Source organism: Vipera ursinii (genome assembly GCF_947247035.1).
Source record: "Vipera ursinii genome assembly, chromosome: 3".
Taxonomy (NCBI): Eukaryota; Metazoa; Chordata; class Lepidosauria; order Squamata; family Viperidae; genus Vipera; species Vipera ursinii.
Genome location: NC_139516.1, coordinates 56,378,638 through 56,402,517, shown reverse-complemented (window position 1 = coordinate 56,402,517; position 23,880 = coordinate 56,378,638). Strand labels below are relative to the sequence as shown.

Below are 23,880 nucleotides of genomic sequence, written 5' to 3'. Positions count from 1 at the left end.
TTTAGCAACTGTGGGGTTTTCTGCATATTTTTTTAAAAAAAATTTAACCCAACTTCCGAGGTCATCAAAAATTTCATTTTGCGGCATATTAAAGTAAACGCTGCATCCAGCCTACTTTGAAAGCAGATCCCTACAAGCCGAGAATAGATGCAAGTATGCATTTAAAAACCATTTTTAAAATATCATATTCGGACTTGGAAGCGGGCAAGAGTTTTCAATTCAATATTTTACAAAAATTGCCGAGTGGGAGGAAAGATTTTCCATTGCAGTCTTATCAACAACTCATTTATTTTTTTAAAAAAATAAATCAGCGATATACTTTTTTATTTCATAATTGGCTGCGGGAAAGTAGCTAATAACGTTTGAAGAAAAAATTAAAATATGCGAATTACAAAATAGTATCAAGCAGGCAGTTACACTATACATAAGCGTAAACTGGCATGCTCACGTTTGGTTGTTTTTCATCAAATGACCAGCGCTAGCTTAACGAGGATTAATTCTTTTCCTAGCAGGCTTTAGCTACTAAGATCTTAGTTTTTCAATCACATAAATAAAACCACCTACATAAAACCTGGTGGTATGATTTATAAAAAAGATCTGGAGAAAGAGTTAGTCTCTGCTCCTCCCCAATGCTTTCGCCGAGTTAAAACTTCGCGCCTCCAAATCGCAAAATCTGCAGAACAGCACAAACTAAGTCTCAAGTCTATTTGCTGCTTGAAATATTAATTAATTGCAGGGCAGCTTGCAAAGAACACCGTCCCCTCTCTATTAGAAACACACTTCTTTGTACACGGAGTAAGAATTACGTTAGAAAGTGCATAGCCTCCAGTTGTAGGGGGAAAATACGTGAGTACGGTAAAATCCTTTACTTTCATTTCCGTCCAAAGAGAGAAATCTATCGATAAAAGAGAAAATAACCGTTGGAGAGCCTAGGTTTTTGTGCTTCCTACAATAGCGCTGCGGTTGGTGAGCTTTGTATATCCCTTTCCTTTTCAATCTGCTGTTTGTGTAGTTCGTGGTTTGTTCCGTTTGTGTGCATGGCCAACCGGTAGCGTTTCCGTGATGGCTCTGGGGCTACAAAGAGCCGTACAGATGAGAGAAAAGGGGGAAAAAAGGAAACGTTGTATGCCTCCTTTGAAAGGACGTCTGTTTCTAATAATTGTTCCATTTTTGAGCGTGTAAGAACAACGGATGTTGTTGGCACATGGTGAGGAGAACCGACGGCTTTGTTAGGCATGGAAAGCTAGAATAGTTTGCATTAATTTAGGTTAGTGAAGGAAATCGCACTCTTCTAAAAGTAGGATTTAGTTGCCAAGCGGAAGATTGCCTGATCTAATTTTATTTTGTATTCACATAGAGTTTTCATATAGGGTTTATATTTATATAGTGGTGGGGGGACAAAATCTTTATTTGCACTGTGAAGTCACTCATGCTTTGGAATATTCACCAGTCTTATGTGAGTAAGTGAGTCCTTCAAGAATAAAAAAAAAGACTTTGTAGCCCCTGATTTCTCCTTAGAACATATTTTTCCAGATTGCCCATATTTGTAATTTGTGATTGTCTGTTTGCATACTAAATTGGTAACAATTTGGAGTATTTATATAGAGTGTTGCGCAAATGGTTACATTTAGATTTGGAAAGAGTTTGATCTAATCTAATCATAACGTACTTTATGCTCTTCCTAGCTTGGCAATGAGTAAACGTCAAACGTCAAAGTGCAGCAAAATGGGAAAATCCAAAAATCATCACAGAAATGTGAAAAAAGGACTTGTACTTTACAAAGGTAATGGAGCTACACAAAGATTTTGCTCAAGAAACAGAAGAATGAAAAGTCTAATACTGTATTTTTTCAAAGTCTCAATATCTTTTTTGTAATGTGGTGACCAAAACTGGATGCAGTATTCCAGGAATAATGCATCCAGTTTTGGTCACCACGTTACAAAAAAGATGTTGAGATTTTGGAAAATGTGCAAAGAAGAGCAACTAAGATGATTAAGGGCTTGGAGACAAAAACATATGAAGAACAGCTGCAGATTGGGTGTAACCAGTCTAGAGAAAAGAAGGACTAGGGGTGACGTAGCAGTATTCCAGTATTTGAGGAGCTGCCACAAAGAAGAGAGGGACAATTTATTTTCCAAAGCACCAGAAGGCAAGACAAGAAACAGTAGATGGAATCTAATCAAGGAGAGAAGCAACCTGGAATTAAGGAGAAACTTCTTAAAAGTGAGGACAATTAACCAGTGGAACAGCTTGCCTTTAGAAGTTGTAGGTGCTTCATCACTGGAAGTTTTTAAGAAGAGACTGGACAGCCACCTAACTGAAATGGTATAGGATCTCCTGCTTGAGCAGGGCTGCTTGAGTTGGACTAGAAGACCTCCAAAGGTCCTTTCCAGCTCTGTACTAATTGATTGTATTGAATAAAATATAATTTAGAGTGTTATTATCTTGGGGTGATAACACCTAACAATCTTTTATTTGATTATACATTCTAAGAAATTGCAGAAAAACTCAATTACAGTTTGATTTCCCCCTCAATGTAGCCCTAAGAAATGCTAATTTAAAAATGTTAATTTCTCTTTACTACAGAAGTGCCAAGTTCCCAGTCTGTATTTCACACATTCAGTGATGCAGTTGAAATCAGAGACTTCCAGAAGAGACTGCTGTCTTGGTATAATAAATATAAACGAGATTTGCCATGGAGGCAACTGGTATGGAAAAATTAAGGGGTGGTTCAGAAATATTTTATTTTCTTTGAAATAAGGAGATAATTATTGTGTTGGGTTTTCATCCTTGCTGTTCCTCTATTGCAGGCTGCAACTGAAACTGATGATGACAGACGAGCATATGCTGGTGAGAGCAATAATTCAACTATTTCAGGGGGTCTATATAAGGGACGCGGTGGCTCAGTGGGTTAAGACGCTGAGCTTGCCGATCAGAAGGTCGGCAGTTTGGCAGGTCGAATCCCGAGTGCCACGTAGAAGAGTGAGCGCCTGTTACTTGTCCCAGCTTCTGCCAACCTAGCAGTTCGAAAGCATGTAAAAATGCAAGTAGAAAAATAGGGACCACACCGGTGGGAAGGTAACAGCGTTCCGTGCACCTTTGGCATCTAGTCATGCCAGCCACATGACCACGGAGACGTTCTCGGACAAGTGCTGGCTCTTCGGCTTTGAAACGGAGATGAGCACCGGCCCCTAGAGTCGGAAACGACTAGCACGCATGTGCGGGGGAACCTTTACCTTTTACCTTTATATTAAATGCCCCAAAATTCTTATCAACAAAGCAAGTGATTTGATTGGAGTTTGGCTTGGGTAATATATTTGATTATATATTATTTTTTATTAATATAATTGTTAAGGGGTATACCTCTTTTATCATGCTTCCTTGATCTAGGCATCTTTAATCAGCAGTCTCTGATGCTGCTGTTTCCCCTTTGTGCTTGCAGTGTGGGTATCGGAGATCATGCTCCAGCAAACCCAAGTGGCTTCAGTGATTAATTACTACAATCGTTGGATGCAGGTGATCCTGAGTTCCTTCCTTTGTGGCCAATTTACATTTACATTCACCAGTATTCTGGCTTCTGAATTATTTGTGCATCTGTTCTAATAAATAAACACCTGTTTTTCTTTGTGATGTAGAAATGGCCAACCTTGCAGGATTTAGCTGAAGCTTCATTAGAGGTAAAAAGGCCCTACATGGCATGGGTCCGGAGTACCTCGGGGATCACCTGCTGCCGGCGTCAACTTCCCTCCGCCCTGTGCGTTCCCACAGAGAGGTCCTCCTCAGGGTGCCTCCGGTCAGAGAATGTCGGCTGGTGGCCCCCAGGGGGAGGGCCTTCTCTGTGGGCGCCCCGGCTTTATGGAATCAGCTGCCGGTTGAGCTCCGGATGGCACCTGACCTTCGCTCCTTCCGACGCGGCCTGAAGACCTACCTATTTGAGCAAGCCAGCCTGGCCTGATGGGGGATGTGCTGGGGTTTTTATTGGGGATTTTTATTATTCTACTGTTTTTAGCTCAGGCTCTTATTTAATTCTTTTTTAATTTTTGTATTCTGTATTCTTATGTGCCCTGTTCACCGCCCTGAGTCCCTCGGGAGAAGGGCGGTATACAAATATAATAAAGATAAAGATAAAGATTTTAAATACATTTATGAATATGCACACATTTATTAACTGTAAAGGGAAAAAGAAATTTATATGTATGACCTTATCCTTCTGGGGTTAATTTGGTGTTTTTTTTCCTCATTTCTGCTTTGAGAATAGGAAGTGAATGAACTATGGGCAGGCCTTGGCTACTATTCTCGAGGTAAAAGACTCCAGGAAGGCGCGCATAAGGTAATGTAGACAGAATTAATGAGTGACTAGGTGACTGGGTTGTGGTGCTAAACTTTGGCAAGAAGGTGCTACTATTTATTTGGCTTATAGTCAGTTCACAAATTGAGACTCTGGGTGGTTAATATAGGATTAAATCCAAGAATAAGCCAACAAAAAGGGGGGGGGGGAAACAACCAACCAACAACCCTAGACTCCACTGGAATTGGGTGGCCAATATATTTAAATAAATAAATAAGCACATCCAAGGCCAAACTTTAGTCCTTTTCACATGCCAATTATTATAAATGGGCTCATCCAACACATTGCCCTAGGCCAGGTCTTCAAGATCCTACATAATGTCAACAGGGTTGGGAACATCTTAAAGAACTATTAGCCTTCAACAGGATATCTGAACTTCTTAGAGATGTGTTTTTAATAAAAAGATCCTTGTGTTGGGAAATACTGTGGAATGCAGTGCAACCTTGTTAAGAGTACAGTAGACCTTCAGCTTGTTTGTTTCCCTTTGTTTTGAATTGCTTTCTTCACTGGTCTTTTACAGGTAATGTCACAACTGTCAGGTCATATGCCAAGAACAGCAGAAGAGTTGCAAAAGCAGCTGCCAGGAGTAGGGAAGTACACTGCTGGAGCTATTGCCTCCATAGCATTTGGCCAGGTAACAAGACCATCATTATGGGTGTTTAACTTTGCTTTAGGGTGCATATGGAAGATAACATCGGCATCTATGTCTCTGTTTTGCAAAAATGATCACTCCCAGCTCTCCGAACATCTCCCTTTTGCAGCTTTAGGCTTCTTCTATTTTGTTCCTGTTTTATGTGTTTAGGGACAAAAAAAGGCATCTCTCCTTGCTGGAAGGGCTCATTGAAAAGATGAAATATTTTCCAGTAGGATGGAGTAGAACCAGTAAAATGGAGGCTATTCTTCTTGCTTTTATTTTTTGAAAGAATGGCTCTATTTACATAAGTTTTATGGTATACATTAGTAATTAGTAATATGTGTGACATCCAATAATTGAGATTCTTTTAACCCATCACAAAATTACTAAAAAATTAAAATAATGTAAACAATAAAATAAGTAGCACAGGAAAGGTCTATCATACATGGGAATGGAATGGAATGGAATAGTCAGAAGGAACCTTGGAGGTCTTTTAGTCCAACCCCCTGTTCACGCAGTAAACCCTTTACCATTTCAGACAAATGGCTGTCCAGTCTCTTTTTAAAAACTTCCAATTTTGGAACATTCACAGCTTCTGGAGGCAGGTTGTTCCACTGATTAATTGTTCTAACTGTCAGAAAATTTCTTAGCTCTAGGTTGCTTCTCTCGTTGATTTGTTTCTATTCATTGCTTCTTGTCCTGCCATCAGGTGCTTTGGAGAATAGCTTGACTCCCTCTTGACTCGCAACTGATGAGATATTGGAACACTGTTATCATAATACCCCATGTGCATGCACAGACATAAATATAAATCTTTTTATTCTAGCTTAGCTCCTGATGTCTATATGAACTGTAAAATGCCTGGAAGGAAGAACAATCAGTCTTAGCCTGGCATTGAAAATACATCAGTTGCAAACTGGGGATGGGTTTCCATACCTTGGAGGCCCAACCGAAAAGGCCCTCTCCCTTGTAACAATCTACTTCCCTTCATGGAAGGTGGAACAGCCTGTAGGGTACCGTGGTCATGAGTATGTTTAGAAGACTCATTGAAATCTCTCAAGCATAAAAGCTTGTTGGATGATTTTGAGCCAGATGTATCTCATGCCTTATGGGGAATCATTGAAAGAAAGAATACTATATATGTTGAAGGAAGAGTGAAATACTAATTTATCAAATTGGGGAGAGGCATTTCTTTGACATATGCTCTCAAATTGTATTCATATGGTTTTTGTGTTTGTTTTCTAATTTTAACCCTGTACAGCAGCCCTGTAAGGAAGCTTAGTACTAATATCATCCCTCATTTTGTAAATAGAGGCCCCAAAGCTGAATGAGTTTAGTTTATTTAAGACTACCAAGTAATTTCCTGAGAGCGAGAGGATTTTAACTGCTTTTTAGTTATTGCACTGTAGTGCCCTCAAATTCATAAAGTTGTTTCAGACAGATTGCAGGTGCCTTTTGTTATCATTCAGCATCTGATTTTCTCTTTCATTTGTCCTGAACGCAAGTTTTCTCAAGTATATGAACCAGTAGGTTTTTGTTCAAAATACACAGGTGACGGGAGTGGTAGATGGGAACGTGACTCGAGTTTTGTGTCGCACAAGAGCCATTGGTGCTGACCCTGCCAATTCAGCTATTGCAGACACACTCTGGTAAGGAAATACTTTCATTCCTACAAGGCACTAAGATTTATAAAGCAATAATTCATACAATAGAGAATGCAGTGCTTTGCGTGTAAGCAGTCCCTTTGAAATCAAGAGGACTTAAGAGGTCTCTGTCCAGTGTACCTCACCAGATTGTTGTTGGATGAAATGAGAAATCCAATTACAGCTGCCTTGAGTTCCTGCAGAAGAAGCAAGATTTAAATCTCACAAGGATCATTTAGGATTGAATTAAACAATATGCTGAGAAATGAATAGAGGCTATAAAGAATGGTGATAGCATACGTAAAAATAGTGCTTGCAGTGATAGCTAAATTTCCAGGACATTGTTTGCATGTTTTCAAAATCTTTCCACAACTATGAGGTTTCAAAACCCTTATTTAAATAGTGAAATGAAAGATCCTTAAAATGATGTGTTTATGCCATCAGATTCTATAGAGGAAGAGTATATTTTTCTCATTCATTTCTAGATAACCTTTTAAACCTGGGCTCAGTGCAGATATTTGTTGGCCAGATTTTCCTGTGGCTTACAGTCAGATAATTGTTTCTAAACAAAATACGTTTTTCTCTTATTTTTCATTTAACAGAGGTGCTTATTTGCACATTCTTCCCCATAGCCATTGCCTTGGACACACTTGAAGTAGGAAGCATAATATAAAAAAAATTCCATATATTTTATTGATTTTTTTCAAACATAAATCACTTAATAATTTGGTACAGTGTGTTTGCTGGGTTTACATTTGTAAAGAAAAATCATTAACAATTGGTTTCTGTAATCCATAATTCACATAGTACGTTTAGTTGATTTCCCCAAAATGTCTTCTTTGCAAACCTTGAAATAATACAGTTCTTATTATTTTGATAAATAATAGTTACATATATGATTTTTCCCCAATATTCCTAGAAATAATGATCACATCAATATAATATAATAAATCAAAATTTTTATGTTCACAAGATACATGGGGTCATAACTATCTCTAATATTTTAGACAAGTATTAAGACATTAATATCTTAGTAATAAGTTTTGTCTGTCATGTCAACATGTTAGACTTTTCCAGAATGGAATGAAAAAGATAAATAACATACTTGCTGAACAATTAGCATTCATACAGGTAGCCTCAAATTTACAACTATAATTGGGACCAGAACTTGAGTCACTTAAATGATGCAGTTAAGGGAATCGTGCCCAATTATACAAAAGATTTTGCCATAGTTGTTAAGTGCATCATACAGTCATTAAATGAATCCAGCTTCCCCCATTGACTTTACTTGTTGGAAGTTGGCTGGAAAGGTTGCAAATGGCGGTCAGATGACCACAAGATGGTGCAACCGTTGCAAATACATACTGGTTGCCAAGCACCCAAATCACATTTGCGACTGGGCAAGTCACTTTTTTCAGTGCCATTGTAACTTAAAATGGTTGTTAAATGAATGGTCGTAAGATGAGGACAGCCTATATCAGGTTTTTTTTCTTATAATCTATCCTGAAGTTACTAAAATAAAAAAGTGAAGTTATATAGGCTCATATTAATATTTTAGGTCCAAAGTACTCTAAAATAGTAAACTAATGTCTGACTCCACTTCAGAGGAAGGATTTATAGAGGTTTTACAGGTGATGGTTAGTGTTAATACAGATTGTCCTTGCCTTATGACCACAACGGAGGCCAAAATTTCTATTGTATAGCGAAACAGTTGTTAAATGAATTTTATCCCATTTTACAACCTTTCTTGCTACTTTTGTTAAGTGAATCACTGCAGCTGTTAAGCTGGAACACAGTTGTTAAGTGAACCTGGTTTCCCCCTTGACTTTGCTTGTCAGAAGGTCGCAAAAGGGGATCACAAGAGCCCGTGGACACTGCAACTGTCATAAATATTAGTCAGTTGCCAAGCCTCTGAATTTTCATCACGTGACCACGGGGATACTGCGATGGTTGTAAGTGTGAAAAATGGTCCTAAGTCACTTTTTTCAGTGTCGTAACTTTGAATGGTCACTAACTGAACTGTTGTAAGTCGAGGACTACCTGTACCTGCAAAGACTTAACAATGAAAGTAATGAATAACGAAATAAGATGTCATTTCCTAGAAAGCAGATTACAGTGTAGTATTTAAGCTGCATCCTAATATGCTGTAAATGATGGCATACATCATGGAGAAAGAAGATTTGGTGGTGTTTTTTGATTTAGGGAAAGTTGTGGGGAAATCTCTGTTGCAATGGGAAAAGTCGGGGCTTTAGTATACTTAAGATTCTGCACACATAACAAAATACAGTATATAATGTTCTCACCTTGAAGAAGAAAAAACTACACATAATTTTTAATGTACTTGTTACTCCACATTTCTTATTGGTTTAGCTTCTAGTTCATGAAAAAAACATTAACTTAATTGTATCTTGACCATTCCATAGAGTGCAGGGTTGTCTCATGTTATTCCAAATTGTATGCAATGCACTTTGTGGAATAGCAGGAGACTCATTTGAATAGGGGCGCAGTGGCTCAGTGGGTTAGGATGCTGAGCTTGTCAATCTGAAGGTCGGCAGTTTGGTGGGTCAAATCCCGAGTGCCGCGTAACAGCCTGTTACTCGTCCCAGCTTCTGCCAACCTAGCAGTTCGAAAGCATGTAAAAATGCAAGTAGAAAAATAGGGACCACTACGGTGGGAAGGTAACAGCGTTCCGTGCGCCTTTGGCGTCTAGTCATGCCAGCCACATGACCACGGAGACGTCCTCGGACTGGCTCTTCGGCTTTGAAACGGAGATGGGCCCCTAGAGTTGGAAACGACTAGCACGCATGTGCAGGGGAACCTTTACCTTTACCTTTTTACATTTGAATAAGTGAATCATATCCTTTTCTAACTTGAATTCCTCCCCTACAGTATAGCATTAATGAATAACATGACTATTGTTCTTAGGGTCTTAGCCAACACTCTGGTTGATCAGACCCATCCAGGTGATTTTAATCAAGCAATGATGGAATTGGGTGCAACTGTGTGTACTCCCAAGACCCCATTATGCACGGAATGTCCAGTGAGACAGCACTGCAGAGGTCACCATAAAGTAAGGACACCCTGTTTGTTTCAATGTTCCACCAGATATGCAAAAATGATATGATGGAAGCTTTGTTCTTTTGTGAGGTGTGGTGTACTGACTTTGTATCTTAAACTAAAACACCATATGGACATACATGTATGGAATAGGTGAAGATTCCAGGAAGACAATAAATAGGATCACAAATGAATCTTGAGGTTGAGAGGGAATACAGCCTTCTCTGTAGACTGGGAATTTGGGAAGTTGTAGTCTTAATGTATTGCTTTAATATAATTAAAGTTGTAACCTAATGCATATATATTCAGAAATAAGTCATTCTTCAAGATCTTAGATATACTTTTGAGTGCATTTGGATAGGCCTGCATTGTGAGCCTAATAATGTTGCCCCAGTGAGGCTTCGTTATATTTGTTCTTATCAGAATGAAAATTATTTTTCACAATCTCTTCCACATACTAATTCTACTACAACTCTTTTTTTTTAAGTGTTGACTACCTTCCCCAATCAGAGCATACTGTAGTTGCATGGAATTCAACTCCCAGGATTCTTAGTAATAATAGCCATCATCATTTTAGCCATTGTCTATCCACTGCAGGATGAAGGCCTCGTCTGCATGCTTCCAACCGATACAGTCCTGAGCTTCCTTTTGCCAATGGGGCCTGCAATACTTGTTGATTTTGTCGATCCACCTTGTTTTAGGTCTCTTTCATGGATGCTTTTTATCAAGTGGGATCCATTCTATGACTGCCTTGGTCCACCTGCCATCAGTTCTTCTTGCCATGTGACCAGCCCATTCCCATTGCAATTCTTTTACTCTCTTGGTGATGTCATACACTTTCATTTGTTTTCTAATCCATGTGCAGGCCTTTCTATCTTGTCTTGTAATGCCGAGCATGCTTCTTTCCATGGCTCTTTGTTCATCATAACTTTTGTATCGATTGTGAGATTAGTGTCCATCTTTTACCTGAGAAGTTCTAAAAATTGAAGTTTGCACCTTATTTATTTACAACAAAAATTTGTACAAGAGAGGCTGCTGCATAACAAACTTTGCAGTCCAATTTTTCACTTGGCTTAATCTTTATTTGGAATCATTAATTGAACCCTTAAATAGGCAGGTCTTGGTGTCCTTCCAGACAGGTCTCTCCCTGTTGTCATCTGCACCCTCTTCCTACACTTTTATCGATACAAAACCCCTTTATCTTTTGTAGGTGGAAAAGGATCGGTTAAATTCCACCAAGAGACTGTTAGGAAAATCTGCTTCTAAAAGCCTCCCCGTGCTAGATATGGAGGAATGTGGTAAGTGCTAATAAGAATTTATATTACCAGGATAATTGTTTACACTAAGAATGAGAATTAAGGTTTTATAAAAGTGAGGAAGGCTCTCACAACTTCATTCCCAATTAACCTCTTTCCACAGACATTGCTTCGTTTTCCTGATAGTTGCATGAAAAGGAGGGGCAGAATTTTGTTCATACTCTCAAATCAGCTGGTTTAGTCCCTCAAAATAAATTGTATTTTTGTCTTCAATTACCTTCACTGTTAAGGCTTTGGTACTGTCCCTGTGGGAAAAAGTGGATTGAATGTGTGGTATGCTTCTAAAGAGCCTACTTGTTTGGAAATTTTGCATCTTTAAGCTGAGGTCGTCTTTGCTGCAGGTGACATTCAGCTATCATTTTTGGATGTAATCGTGCGATCTGAAGGTCATGGCAAATGGATAAAAAAAATAACATCCTTGTGTAATGCTTATTTTATACTTGTTAATATTTCTATTTGAAATGTATTTTATTCTGTTATGTTTATTAATTTAAGCTTTCAAGGCTTCCTTGGGAAGGAAGAATTGGAGGTGGGTTGAGCTTTGTAACCATGGGACGGGCAGGTTCAGAAGAACTGTGGTTCTTCTTGCCAAGCCAAGCCTTCCTGTCCTAGATGGCCATGAAAATAGATTATAATGAAGCACTACTCCTACTACCGACAGCATTTCAGAGTTTGCCTGATCGCCTGCTGCTTCCTTCTCATTATCAGCTGCTGTCTCAGGAAGCTGTTCCCTCTGCCTGCCTCCTTCAGTACCATGGGAGCCCAGCCTTGGTGTCACTAATTTCCCAAGAAAAGCTACCAAGAAGCAGCCCAGAATAGAACACACAGCCACATGCGTGCTAGAGAGGAGATGCAGTGATGGGAATCCAGAGTACTTTCTTGTGAGGAGGCCCAGCTCAGGTAACCAGCCGAGGAAGACACCAAGGAAGGCTAATGTTGCATCTCCAGCTCTAGTTCTCTAGCAGTTACGGAAATTTGGATCTTGCTCATAAAGTCTCTTTTTGTCTAATTTTTTAAAAAGGAGAAATTACCAGGAAGCTTTGTTTCTCTGATGATGTTTAACGGCTTTTCTTAGGATAAAGAAGCCAATTTTATCTTGGTAGCTTTGAATAAGAAACTACAAATATGTGAGCATCTATCGTTCTGAACCAAGAGCTGATTCTATTTGTGTGTCCATTCCAGAGTACTACCCAGTGGTGTGGGCCCAAGCATGTTTTGATTAATGTCATGTTTTTCCATTCTCATTGAGAAGGCATTTGAATAACAAAATTTATTGAATTCCTTGACCTATGTGAGGGAAAGACTACCTTTAATAGAGAATACTCATTCCATATACAATTACTGTAGAAATAATGTTTTAGCTGAAAGTGTGCAGCATTTCAGTAGCTTTTTTTTCTTCAAAGCAGAAAGTTCAAGTTCACACACGTTATATTAAATTGCACTGATTAGACATTTTCTTGTAGGTCTGCTAGCTGGACTGTGGGAGTTTCCTAGCATCCTCCTTGAACAAGGGCAGGAAAAGCAACAGAAAGTGATTCTGGCAGATCATCTTCTAGCCTCGTTTGGCAATGACTTGGCACTGAGGCAACTACAGTATGTTGGAGAGGTAAATTGGATCCCAGAAAGGAATTGGTAATGCTCTTATAATCAGCCATTGTTAGCTGATTGTTTTCCAACAAGTTTCTCCCATATTTTCACTGTGTCTTGGATCTTCAGCCCAGTTCATTTTGGGATAGCATTAGCACTAGAATTTCTATTGCTATATTTACAGTTATAGTAAAGTTTTAGAGTAGAGTAGTTGCACGGAACCAAGATGAATGTATTATATTGGGGAAATGGTTGCTTGATGTTGAAATTAGCCAAGGTTGCAAAGAGATAGCTACAGAGCAATGACATTAGTTCCCCCAGAAATGTGGGCATCAAAATTTATCAGTTTATTATTGTCTTATTAAAACTTGCAGGATTACAAAAGTATTGATCTTAATTTCAATTTTAGCCATTATCCAAATTGTTATAACAATGCAGCAGAATATTTTTTTTCCATATCTTTGCTCCTAAATCCAGTTATCATATCCCTGCATCTACTTGTCTCAAAGCAGGGAATAGTAAAAAAGAACTCCAAGGATCCCTCTCCTTGGGGCATTTAGCTTCTGTCTCTGCTATTCAGTGTCTTCCTTCTGCCCATGATAATATTAACAGGATCCATCCATCCACATATCCATCTTTCCCTCCACAGGTTATCCATATCTTCTCCCACATCCGCCAAACATATGTGATCTATTTTTTGAATGTGGACAAAGATGAAGAAAATTGGAATAGGGATGTGGAACTGCCAGCATCCCGATGGGTGACCAAAACAGAATTGCAGGTAGCAGCCATCTCCACAGCTATGAAAAAGGTACTGAAAATCTGAGGTTTAAACACTGTCGCAGTGGATTCTTTGCAAATCTCTAAAAAGTGGTATGTGAGGAATCAATATGTAGGTAAATGTGTTCTATTTGTATTTTGCCTTTCCTGTAGGAATGCGTAACAACTTACGTAGCAATCAGTTGTCCATTTTCTTCTATCCCAACCTCCTCCCTTGAGATTTTGATAGAAGACTTCAGTGCACAGAAGCAGGAGCCATCCTTTCTGCCCATGTCTCTGTGGAATTTTTTATTTATTTTTTATTTTAATTCCATTTATATCCCGCCCTTCTCCGAAGACTCAGGGCGGCTTACAAGCTTAGCAGTAGCCTTCATTCTATGTATATGCCTGCTTGTTAGGGCTTTCACACACACCCCAAGCAGCATTATTACAAAGTCAGCTTAATTGCCCCCAACAATCTGGGTCCTCATTAGAATTAGAACCAACTCTGTGCAGACTCTCAGCCTGTCAGTGTAACAACTTGGAGCCACATAGATGTCTCTTACATTCTGCAGTAGAGTTGATAAGTTCATGTGTAGTTATGTCAAGATTTCTAATCATTGATACATTCACAAACAGTTAACTGATTTCTCAATATACTCCTGCACAACATATGAGCATTTACAAAATGGAACCAGATATACAGGGTTCCTGAGAACAGAACTTGCTTTGTCCCATGCCCTTTTTTAGTCTTGCTATATATACATATATACTGCTCAAAAAAATAAAGGGAACACAAAAATAACACATCCTACTATTCAATACAGTACATTGTGTTGTTAAAGTGTTCCCTTTAGTTTTTTGAGCAGTATATATATATAATTATATATATATATATATATATATATAAATATATATATATATATATATATATATATATATATATATATATATATATATATATATATTACACAAATATATATATATATATTTACACAAATATATATATATATATTTACACAAATATATATATATATATATATATAAATATATATATATATATATATATATATATATATATATATATATATATATGGATCCTTGGTTTTTCGGGTTTTTCCCCGCGTAGAATTAAAGGTGTAGGCGCAACGTTTCGACGGAATCCCATCCGTCATCATCAGGCTTCTGCTTCCTACTTCTGGGAGAAGCATGTGGCTCTTGCTCTTTGTTCCTCTTTTTTAAACTGCCAGAGGGGGTGTGTTCTGTGGAGGTGTGCTCTGATTGGGTAGGGGACCAAGTGTGTTCTGATTGGGTGGGAGTGTGTTTTGAATGGTGGGGGTGTTCTGATTGGGTGGGGGTGTGTTCTGAGTGGATGGGCTGGTCTCAGCTGCCAGCTCCAGCACCTAAAAACCGAACTACACACCCTCACTAATGTACTAACAGCCAATGGATTCCAAAGAAACATGATTACCAACTTAATCCAAAGAGAGACACCCACAAAAACCCAAGACAGAGAACAAGAAAATGGCAAAGCCCTCCTCCCATACTTAAAAGGGACCACAGACAGAATCAGCAAGGTCCTCCAAAAACACAACATCAAAACAGCATTCTACACAGACAGAAAAATATCCACCATCCTAAGAAACCCCAAGGACATAATTGGGTTAGAAAACCAAGGAGTATACGAAATCCCATGCACCACCTGCCCCACCACATACATCGGACAGACCAACAGAAGAATAAGTGCACGCATTGAAGAGCACAAAAACTCACTCAGAAAGGGAGAACAAACTTCATCCCTGGTCCAACACTTTGAAGCCACGGGACATGAAATTGATTTTAAAAAAACCAAAACTATCGCCAAAATTGAACATTTTAACAACAGAATAATCAGAGAAGCCATTGAGATAGAAAAACGCCCCCACAGCATGAATAAACGAGATGATACCTCTCGTCTACCAGCCATTTGGAAACCCGCCTTGATTGACAGACGAAGCCCAACCACCAAGAATGATACCAGACCCAAACTCATGATAACATCACATGACATCACCACCACACAACCATTCAAAAAGCAAATCCGAACCCACAACGATAAAGACACACAACCACAAAACAGAAACCTAACTACAGCTGCAACATCAGCCACTTTAAACCCCTCCAAACCACACAATAAGCAAACTGACACCCACTATAAAAACATGGCACCACCACAAACACGAAGCCGAACAAAAGCAGCACAACTCACCAGCTCAGTTCTGGAGCTGGCAGCTGAGACCAGCCCATCCACTCAGAACACACCCCCACCCAATCAGAACACCCCCACCATTCAAAACACACTCCCACCCAATCAGAACACACTTGGTCCCCTACCCAATCAGAGCACACCTCCACAGAACACACCCCCTCTGGCAGTTTAAAAAAGAGGAACAAAGAGCAAGAGCCACATGCTTCTCCCAGAAGTAGGAAGCAGAAGCCTGATGATGACGGATGGGATTCCGTCGAAACGTTGCGCCTACACCTTTAATTCTACGCGGGGAAAAACCCGAAAAACCAAGGATCCACATACAGGCACCCGCGAAAACCTCAGAAAACAAATATCTTACCTCTACGGGGAGGAAATCTACCAGCTAACCAAGACCTACGAAAAACTCGAAGTACGAAGAGCTTCCATCCTGTGTGACCTCACATTCCTACGCAACTGCCGAGACCAAAATTTAATCCCCACATCCTTCCAATTGAAATTCCACTCCAACTCTGCAGCCATCAAACGCATCCTGATAAGAACAGAACTGGCCCTAATCAGAAACGAACTCCACACAAAAAGATTCCTCTTGGACCGAATCAACAGAGACCTCCTCACACTTCACCTCAAACTCAGCAACAAGATCCACCCCACACTTTGGGACAAATTCAAACAAATCGCTGTCTGGAGAGCTGAAACAGAGACTGCCTACAAAACAGACACACACACCAATAAACTCCGAAGACTAAAGGAACGCCAGAAACAAACCCCTCCTCTCCCACAGCAACACATGAAACAAACTGTGCACAACATCTCAGATAGGATTCTCACCATAGCCGAAACCAACGTCCTGTCTAAAGGATTTAATTTTGCAGTCACTCCCAAACACATTCCCACGGAAACCATTATATGCGGAGTCGAATCCAGCCTGACCAAAATTAACCCTGATGATGCCAACAAAATCAGACTCGAAGTTACCAACATCCTCTGCACCAGCAAACCACCCAAAAGCAACTTACCCAAAGAGGAACAGACAGCACTACTTAACCTAAAAAATGACACCAGCATAATCATTCTGCCAGCAGACAAAGGCAACGCCACGGTGGTAATGAACTCATCTGACTACCATACCAAATTATCCAACCTACTCCGAGACTCCACATACAAACTCCTCAAGACAGATCCCACCACCTACCTGGAAAAAACCACAAAATCAAAAATAAAAGCCACACCCATCAGTGAAGAGATCCAGAAAACAATCATTCCCAGAGAAAAATCATCCAGATGTCCTAAGCTCTATGGTCTGCCCAAGATACACAAAGAAGGAACCCCACTCAGACCCATAGTCAGCTCCATAGGCTCACCTCTACAAAATCTAGCCAAATTTCTTGCCAAACAACTACAGCCTTATGCAAATTCCATCACCTCACACGTACAAAACTCATTCCAATTCATAGAGATCATAAGTAAACTAAACTTACAGCCCTGGGACCTACTTGTGAGCTTCGATGTTGTATCCCTCTTCACCCAAGTACCAATCAAAGAAGCCTTGACAGCTATCCTAAATAAATACAACCCCCCAAAACACATCCTAGATCTGACCAACCACTGCCTATCCAACACATACTTCATCTACAATGGACAAAGATACAAACAAATGGAAGGAGCACCCATGGGATCACCCCTCTCACCTGTCATCGCAAACCTCTACATGGAACACTTTGAAACCCTCGCTCTGGAAAAATCCAACCACAAACCCAAACTCTGGCTCAGATACGTAGATGACACCTTCGTAATCTGGCCACACGGCAAAGAAAAACTGGATGACTTCCTCATACACCTCAATAGCCTACACCCCAAAATACAATTCACCATGGAAACAGAAGCTAACAATCAACTTCCCTTCCTTGATGTCTTAGTCTACAAGAAATCCAACGGCTCCCTAGGACACACTATCTACCATAAAAAAACACACACAAACCGCTATCTGAACGCACTCTCACACCACCACCCAGCACAGATCAACTCCGTAGCCAAGACACTCATCTCCAGAACAAAACACCTAGCTGACGAACAACACCTAAAAACCGAACTACACACTCTCACTAATGTACTAACAGCCAATGGATTCCAAAGAAACACGATTACCAACTTAATCCAAAGAGAGACACCCACAAAAACCCAAGACAGAGAACAAGAAAATGGCAAAGCCCTCCTCCCATACTTAAAAGGGACCACAGACAGAATCAGCAAGGTCCTCCAAAAACACAACATCAAAACAGCATTCTACACAGACAGAAAAATATCCACCATCCTAAGAAACCCCAAGGACATAATTGGGTTAGAAAACCAAGGAGTATACGAAATCCCATGCACCACCTGCCCCACCACATACATCGGACAGACCAACAGAAGAATAAGTGCACGCATTGAAGAGCACAAAAACTCACTCAGAAAGGGAGAACAAACTTCATCCCTGGTCCAACACTTTGAAGCCACGGGACATGAAATTGATTTTAAAAAAACCAAAACTATCGCCAAAATTGAACATTTTAACAACAGAATAATCAGAGAAGCCATTGAGATAGAAAAACGCCCCCACAGCATGAATAAACGAGATGATACCTCTCGTCTACCAGCCATTTGGAAACCCGCCTTGATTGACAGACGAAGCCCAACCACCAAGAATGATACCAGACCCAAACTCATGATAACATCACATGACATCACCACCACACAACCATTCAAAAAGCAAATCCGAACCCACAACGATAAAGACACACAACCACAAAACAGAAACCTAACTACAGCTGCAACATCAGCCACTTTAAACCCCTCCAAACCACACAATAAGCAAACTGACACCCACTATAAAAACATGGCACCACCACAAACACGAAGCCGAACAAAAGCAGCACAACTCACCAGCTCAGTTCTGGAGCTGGCAGCTGAGACCAGCCCATCCACTCAGAACACACCCCCACCCAATCAGAACACCCCCACCATTCAAAACACACTCCCACCCAATCAGAACACACTTGGTCCCCTACCCAATCAGAGCACACCTCCACAGAACACACCCCCTCTGGCAGTTTAAAAAAGAGGAACAAAGAGCAAGAGCCACATGCTTCTCCCAGAAGTAGGAAGCAGAAGCCTGATGATGACGGATGGGATTCCGTCGAAACGTTGCGCCTACACCTTTAATTCTACGCGGGGAAAAACCCGAAAAACCAAGGATCCACATACAGGCACCCGCGAAAACCTCAGAAAACATATATATATATATATATACATACATACATACATACATACATACATACATACATACATACATACATACAGTCATGGCCAAAATTGTTGGCACCCCAGAAATTTTTCCAGAAAATCAAGTATTTCTCACAGAAAAGTATTGCAGGAACACATGTTTTGCTATACACAGGTTTATTCCCTTTGTGTGTATTGGAACACAACAAAAAAGGGAGGGAAAAAAAGCAAATTGGACATAATGTCAAACAAAACTCCAAAAATGGGCCGGACAAAATTATTGGCACCCTTAACTTAATATTTGGTTGCACACCCTTTGGAAAAAATAACTGAAATCAGTCGCTTCCTATAACCATCAATAAGCTTCTTACACCTCTCACCCAGAATTTTGGACCACTCTTCCTTTGCAAACTGCTCCAGGTCTCTCTTATTGGAAGGGCGCCTTTTCCCAACAGCAATTTTAAGATCTCTCCACAGGTGTTCAATGGGATTCAGATCTGGACTCATTGCTGGCCACTTCTGAACTCTGCAGCGCTTTCTTGCCATCCATTTCTGGGTGCTTTTTGACGTATGTTTGGGGTCATTGGCCTGCTGGAAGACCCAAGATCTCGGATGCAAACCCAGCTTTCTGACACTGGGCTCTACAGTGCGACCCAAAATCCTTTGGTAATCCTCAGATTTCATGATGCCTTGCACACATTCAAGGCACCCAGTGCCAGAGGTAGCAAAACAACCCCAAAACATCATTGAACCTCCACCATATTTCACTGTAGGTACTGTGTTCTTTTCTTTGTAGGTCTCATTTCATTTTCGGTAAACAGTAAAATGATATGCTTTACCAAAAAGCTCTATCCTAGTCTCATCTGTCCACAAGACGTTTTCCCAGAAGGATTTTGGCTTACTCAAGTACATTTTGGCAAACTGTAATCTTGCTTTTTTATGTCTCTGTGTCAGCAGTGGGGTCCTCCTGGGTCTCCTGCAATAGCGTTTCATGTCATTTAAATGTTGACGGATAGTTCGCACCGACACTGATGCTCCCTGAGCCTGCAGGACAGCTTGCATTTCTTTGGAACTTGTTTGGGGCTGCTTATCCACCATCCGGACTATCCTGCGTTGCAACCTTTCATCAATTTTTCTCTTCTGTCCACGACCAGGGAGATTCGCTACAGTGCCATGGGTTGCAAACTTCTTGATAATGTTGCGCACTGTGGACAAAGGCAAAGCTAGATCTCTGGAGATGGACTTGTAACCTTTAGATTGTTGATATTTGTCCACAATTTTGGTTCTCAAGTCCTCAGACAGTTCTCTTCTCCTCTTTCTGTTGTCCTTGCTTAGTGTGGCACACACAGACACACAATGGATAGACTAAGTGAACTTCTCTCCTTTTTATCTGCTTTCAGGTGTGATTTTTATATTGCCCACACCTGTTACTTGCCCCAGGTGAGTTTAAAGGAGCATCACATGCTTGATACGATCTTGTTTACCCACAATTTTGAAAGGGTGCCAATAATTTTGTCCGGCCCATTTTTGGAGTTTTGTTTGATATTATGTCCAATTTGCTTTTTTTCCTCCCTTTTTTGTTGTGTTCCAATACATACAAAGGGAATAAACCTGTGTATAGCAAAACATGTGTTCCTGCAATACTTTTCTGTGAGAAATACTTGATTTTCTGGAAAAATTTCTGGGGTGCCAACAATTTCGGCCATGACTGTATATATATATATATACATACACACACACACACACATATATACAGTATGTATGTTATGTATATATATATACATAACATAAAAACATAAAAGAACAAAAAAGAGTTCAAAATGATCATCTTAGCCTCCCAAATTCTTTATTAGCAATTTGAATAATTTGCACAAATAATGAGCTGTCATAAGTTGACTAGTTCCTGTGGATAAGCCCTGAGCCGGGCCAAAACAGGAATGAAAGAGTTAATTAGCAAGGTCCATTCAAAAAGCCTTGACAAATACTTAAACATATATATGTATATATATATATATATATATATATATATATATATATATATATATATATATATATATATATATATATATATATATATATATATATATATACACACACACACACACACACACACACACACACACACACACACACAGTATGTATACACACACACTGTGTGTGTGTGTGTGTGTGTAAATTTTTTGGCTTGCTAACAAAGAATAAAGGGAGACAGATAAGATCTCAAACTTATTTGTTCTCATCAGTCCGCCATACCCATGTTTGTCAAGTGTATTCTAAATACTTAACATTTAACATACATACATGCATGCATATATATATATATATATCTGTGTGTGTGTGTGTGTATATGTGTGTGTGTGTGTGTGTCTGTGTGTGTTTTCTGAGGTTTTCGTGGGTGTTTGTATGTAGATCTTTGGTCATTCGGGTTTTTTCCCACGTAGAATTGGAGGTATCAGGGCAACGTTTCGACGAAATCTCATCCGTCATCCTCAGGCTGGTGGCTTCTCCCAGAAGAGCGAATGTGTGTGTGTGTGTGTGTGTGTGTGTGTGTGTGTGTATGTATATGTATATGTATATGTATATGTGTATGTGTATGTGTATATATATATACTGTATATGTATGTATGTATATATGTATATATATATACTGTATATATATATATATATATATAAATATGTGTGTGTGTGTATGTGTATATATATATATATATATATATATATATATATATATATATATATACATATATATATATATATACATATATATGTATATACCGTATATGTATTATATATATATATATGTATATATATGTGTATATATATATAGGCTGAGCATTGGCACATACTATCCACATTAAAAATGGCCCTACAGTTATTTGAGTATAGTTTCTATTTTCTTTTTTAGGTCTTCAAAGTTTATGAAAAATGGAGCTGTAGCATCAACAATGCCCAAGTGAGTTTATTTATCTTTTCATAGAACCAAGCAGCTTTTGCTCATGCCTTGTTTAGCTGCCTATTCTTAGTCTCTTGCCTCTTTTTAAAGGAAGTCCCCAAATTGGTCAGTGATTGACTTATTATTTATTTATTTATTAATTTAATTTGTATACCGCCCTTCTCCCGAAGGACTCAGGGCGGTGAACAGGGCAATACATAATAAAAACAAGATACAAAAATTAAAAATTATTAAAAGTAATTAAACAACGGTGCCCGTAATAAATTAGTACAAATTAAAAGTTAATTTATAAAACCCAACCAAATCCCATCAGGTCAGGCCGGTTTGTTCAAAAAGGTGGGTTTTAAGATCGCGTCGGAAGGAGCGGAGATCAGGTGCCATCCGGAGCTCGACCGGAAGATGGTTCCATAAATCCGGTGCGCCCACAGAGAACACCCTCCCCCTGGGGGCCACCAGTCGGCATTCTTTGACCGGTGGCACCCTGAGGAGGCCCTCTCTGTGGGAGCGTACTGGGCGGAGGGAAGTTGACGCCGGCCGCAGGTGCTCTCCAAGGTATTCCGGACCCATGCCATGTAGGGCTTTGTAGGTCATTACTAACACCTTGAACCTCACCCGGAAGACAACTGGAAGCCAATGCAGCTCGCGGAGCAAAGGTGTGACATGGGAGTGTCGGGAAACTCCCAACACAACTTGTGGTTGGCCAAGGTACTAATCACAGTAGTGCTTTCACCAGGGATCCCCAACCCCTAGCCGTGGCCCATTCAGGACCAGGCAGTGTCAGCAGAGTGCACTCATAGCTGTACTCACATGAATTGTGAATGCTGGCACTCGCAACCCCACTCATGCGAGTGACAGGTGTCACTCCTCACACAAATGAATCTGTGCATGTGTGCATGCGCACCTTCCCTTTGCACAAAACCATCCCCTCTGCCCCCCCCCCGCTCGGCTGCCACCCTGGAAAGATTGGGGAACACTTGCTTACAGGATCAGGTGGGAGAGGATGAAACAGGTGACTGTTTGCAGGGTGTTTTCTGTTAAATCTCCACCTTTTTATCATTGTACAGGCTGTGAAGAAGAAGAAACGGGACTCTCTCAGAACCAGCCAATTAAAGCCTAAAGAACAGACTAGTTCTTCCAAGAACCTGCTTTCTTTGCATTCGTTTCTTAGAGCTGATCTCAATAGCTGACTGCAAGTTCAGGCACAGTATAGAAAAAACATGAAAAGTGTACATCTTTGCACTCCCAATATTCTTGTACAGTACTTTGAAATCTGGGTCAATCACCTTTTGAAAGGCCTGGGAATAGGCCTTCACATCTCATGAAGTGAGATGTGTCTGCCCAGTATGTGAGATAATTTGGAACACATCCTGTTGTCATTTGATTTCCTACTCATTTGCTAAATGTCTTATTAAATAACCACGGTTCTTAGCACTGCATGCCCAACCACAATCTGAGTTGCAGCTATAGATGTGCCAAAGAAAGATACCAACTAGCATTTTTTGTGATATGGCACATTGAAAGAAATGTGGCAAAAGTAGGATAAAGGTTTTTTTTATTAGAGCCAGATTCTTTTGGGAACAAGTAACTGAATGATCAACTATTTTAATGCTTGAAATGTCTTGTTTTATAACTCTGGCTTCACTAATAAAACTTTTAATGATTATTAAAAAAAACTTAGTGAGCTTCCATTTTTAGCTGTTTTCCCAAAACTTACTAAATTTATGAGAGTGAGGTGTTGAAAAGTGAATTTATCCCCCTGATTCTTAAATCAAGATACAGTGTATAGAGTTATAAGCCTTTCTTTTATTTTACGGTGATTTGTTTCACTTGATCTAGCAAGGAGAAACATAACTCTGCTATTCAAGAACATCCAACAAATAGAACTATATTTGGACAAGAAATAGTTTATGGTAGATATTTGTGAGCAGGAAAACGTACAGGGAGAGCAGTTACCACTTCACCACTTTTCTAGCTGTAGCATTCAGTAACAGCAAGTGGACATGACAAGACGCTTTATTAATAGACGTAACCACTAAATTAATTAAACCATGGATACTTTTCAGTAACATCTAAA

General features: G+C 39.7%; 1 protein-coding gene across 3 annotated transcripts; it reads left to right on the top strand.

The window, feature by feature from the left end:
• The first annotated feature begins 9 nt into the window (after positions 1-9).
• On the top strand, positions 10-23,465 carry MUTYH (mutY DNA glycosylase). Of its 3 annotated transcripts, none has more exons than XM_083359584.1 (16): positions 10-153; positions 1,686-1,783; positions 2,587-2,708; positions 2,811-2,850; positions 3,443-3,516; positions 3,636-3,677; positions 4,259-4,330; positions 4,869-4,982; positions 6,534-6,631; positions 9,551-9,695; positions 10,893-10,980; positions 11,707-11,898; positions 12,462-12,604; positions 13,235-13,396; positions 21,759-21,806; positions 22,871-23,465. In XM_083359584.1, exons 2-16 carry the CDS (start codon positions 1,693-1,695, stop codon positions 22,991-22,993), a joined length of 1,554 nt encoding a protein of 517 aa, XP_083215710.1. In that variant the 5' UTR covers positions 10-153; positions 1,686-1,692; the 3' UTR covers positions 22,994-23,465. The 3 variants fall into 3 exon arrangements, with proteins under 3 accessions (XP_083215710.1, XP_083215712.1, XP_083215711.1); XM_083359585.1 differs by lacking the exon at positions 10-153 and adding an exon at positions 1,193-1,207; XM_083359586.1 differs by lacking the exons at positions 10-153; positions 1,686-1,783 and adding an exon at positions 1,114-1,207 and having other exon boundaries at positions 22,871-23,464.
• The last annotated feature ends 415 nt before the right edge of the window (positions 23,466-23,880 follow it).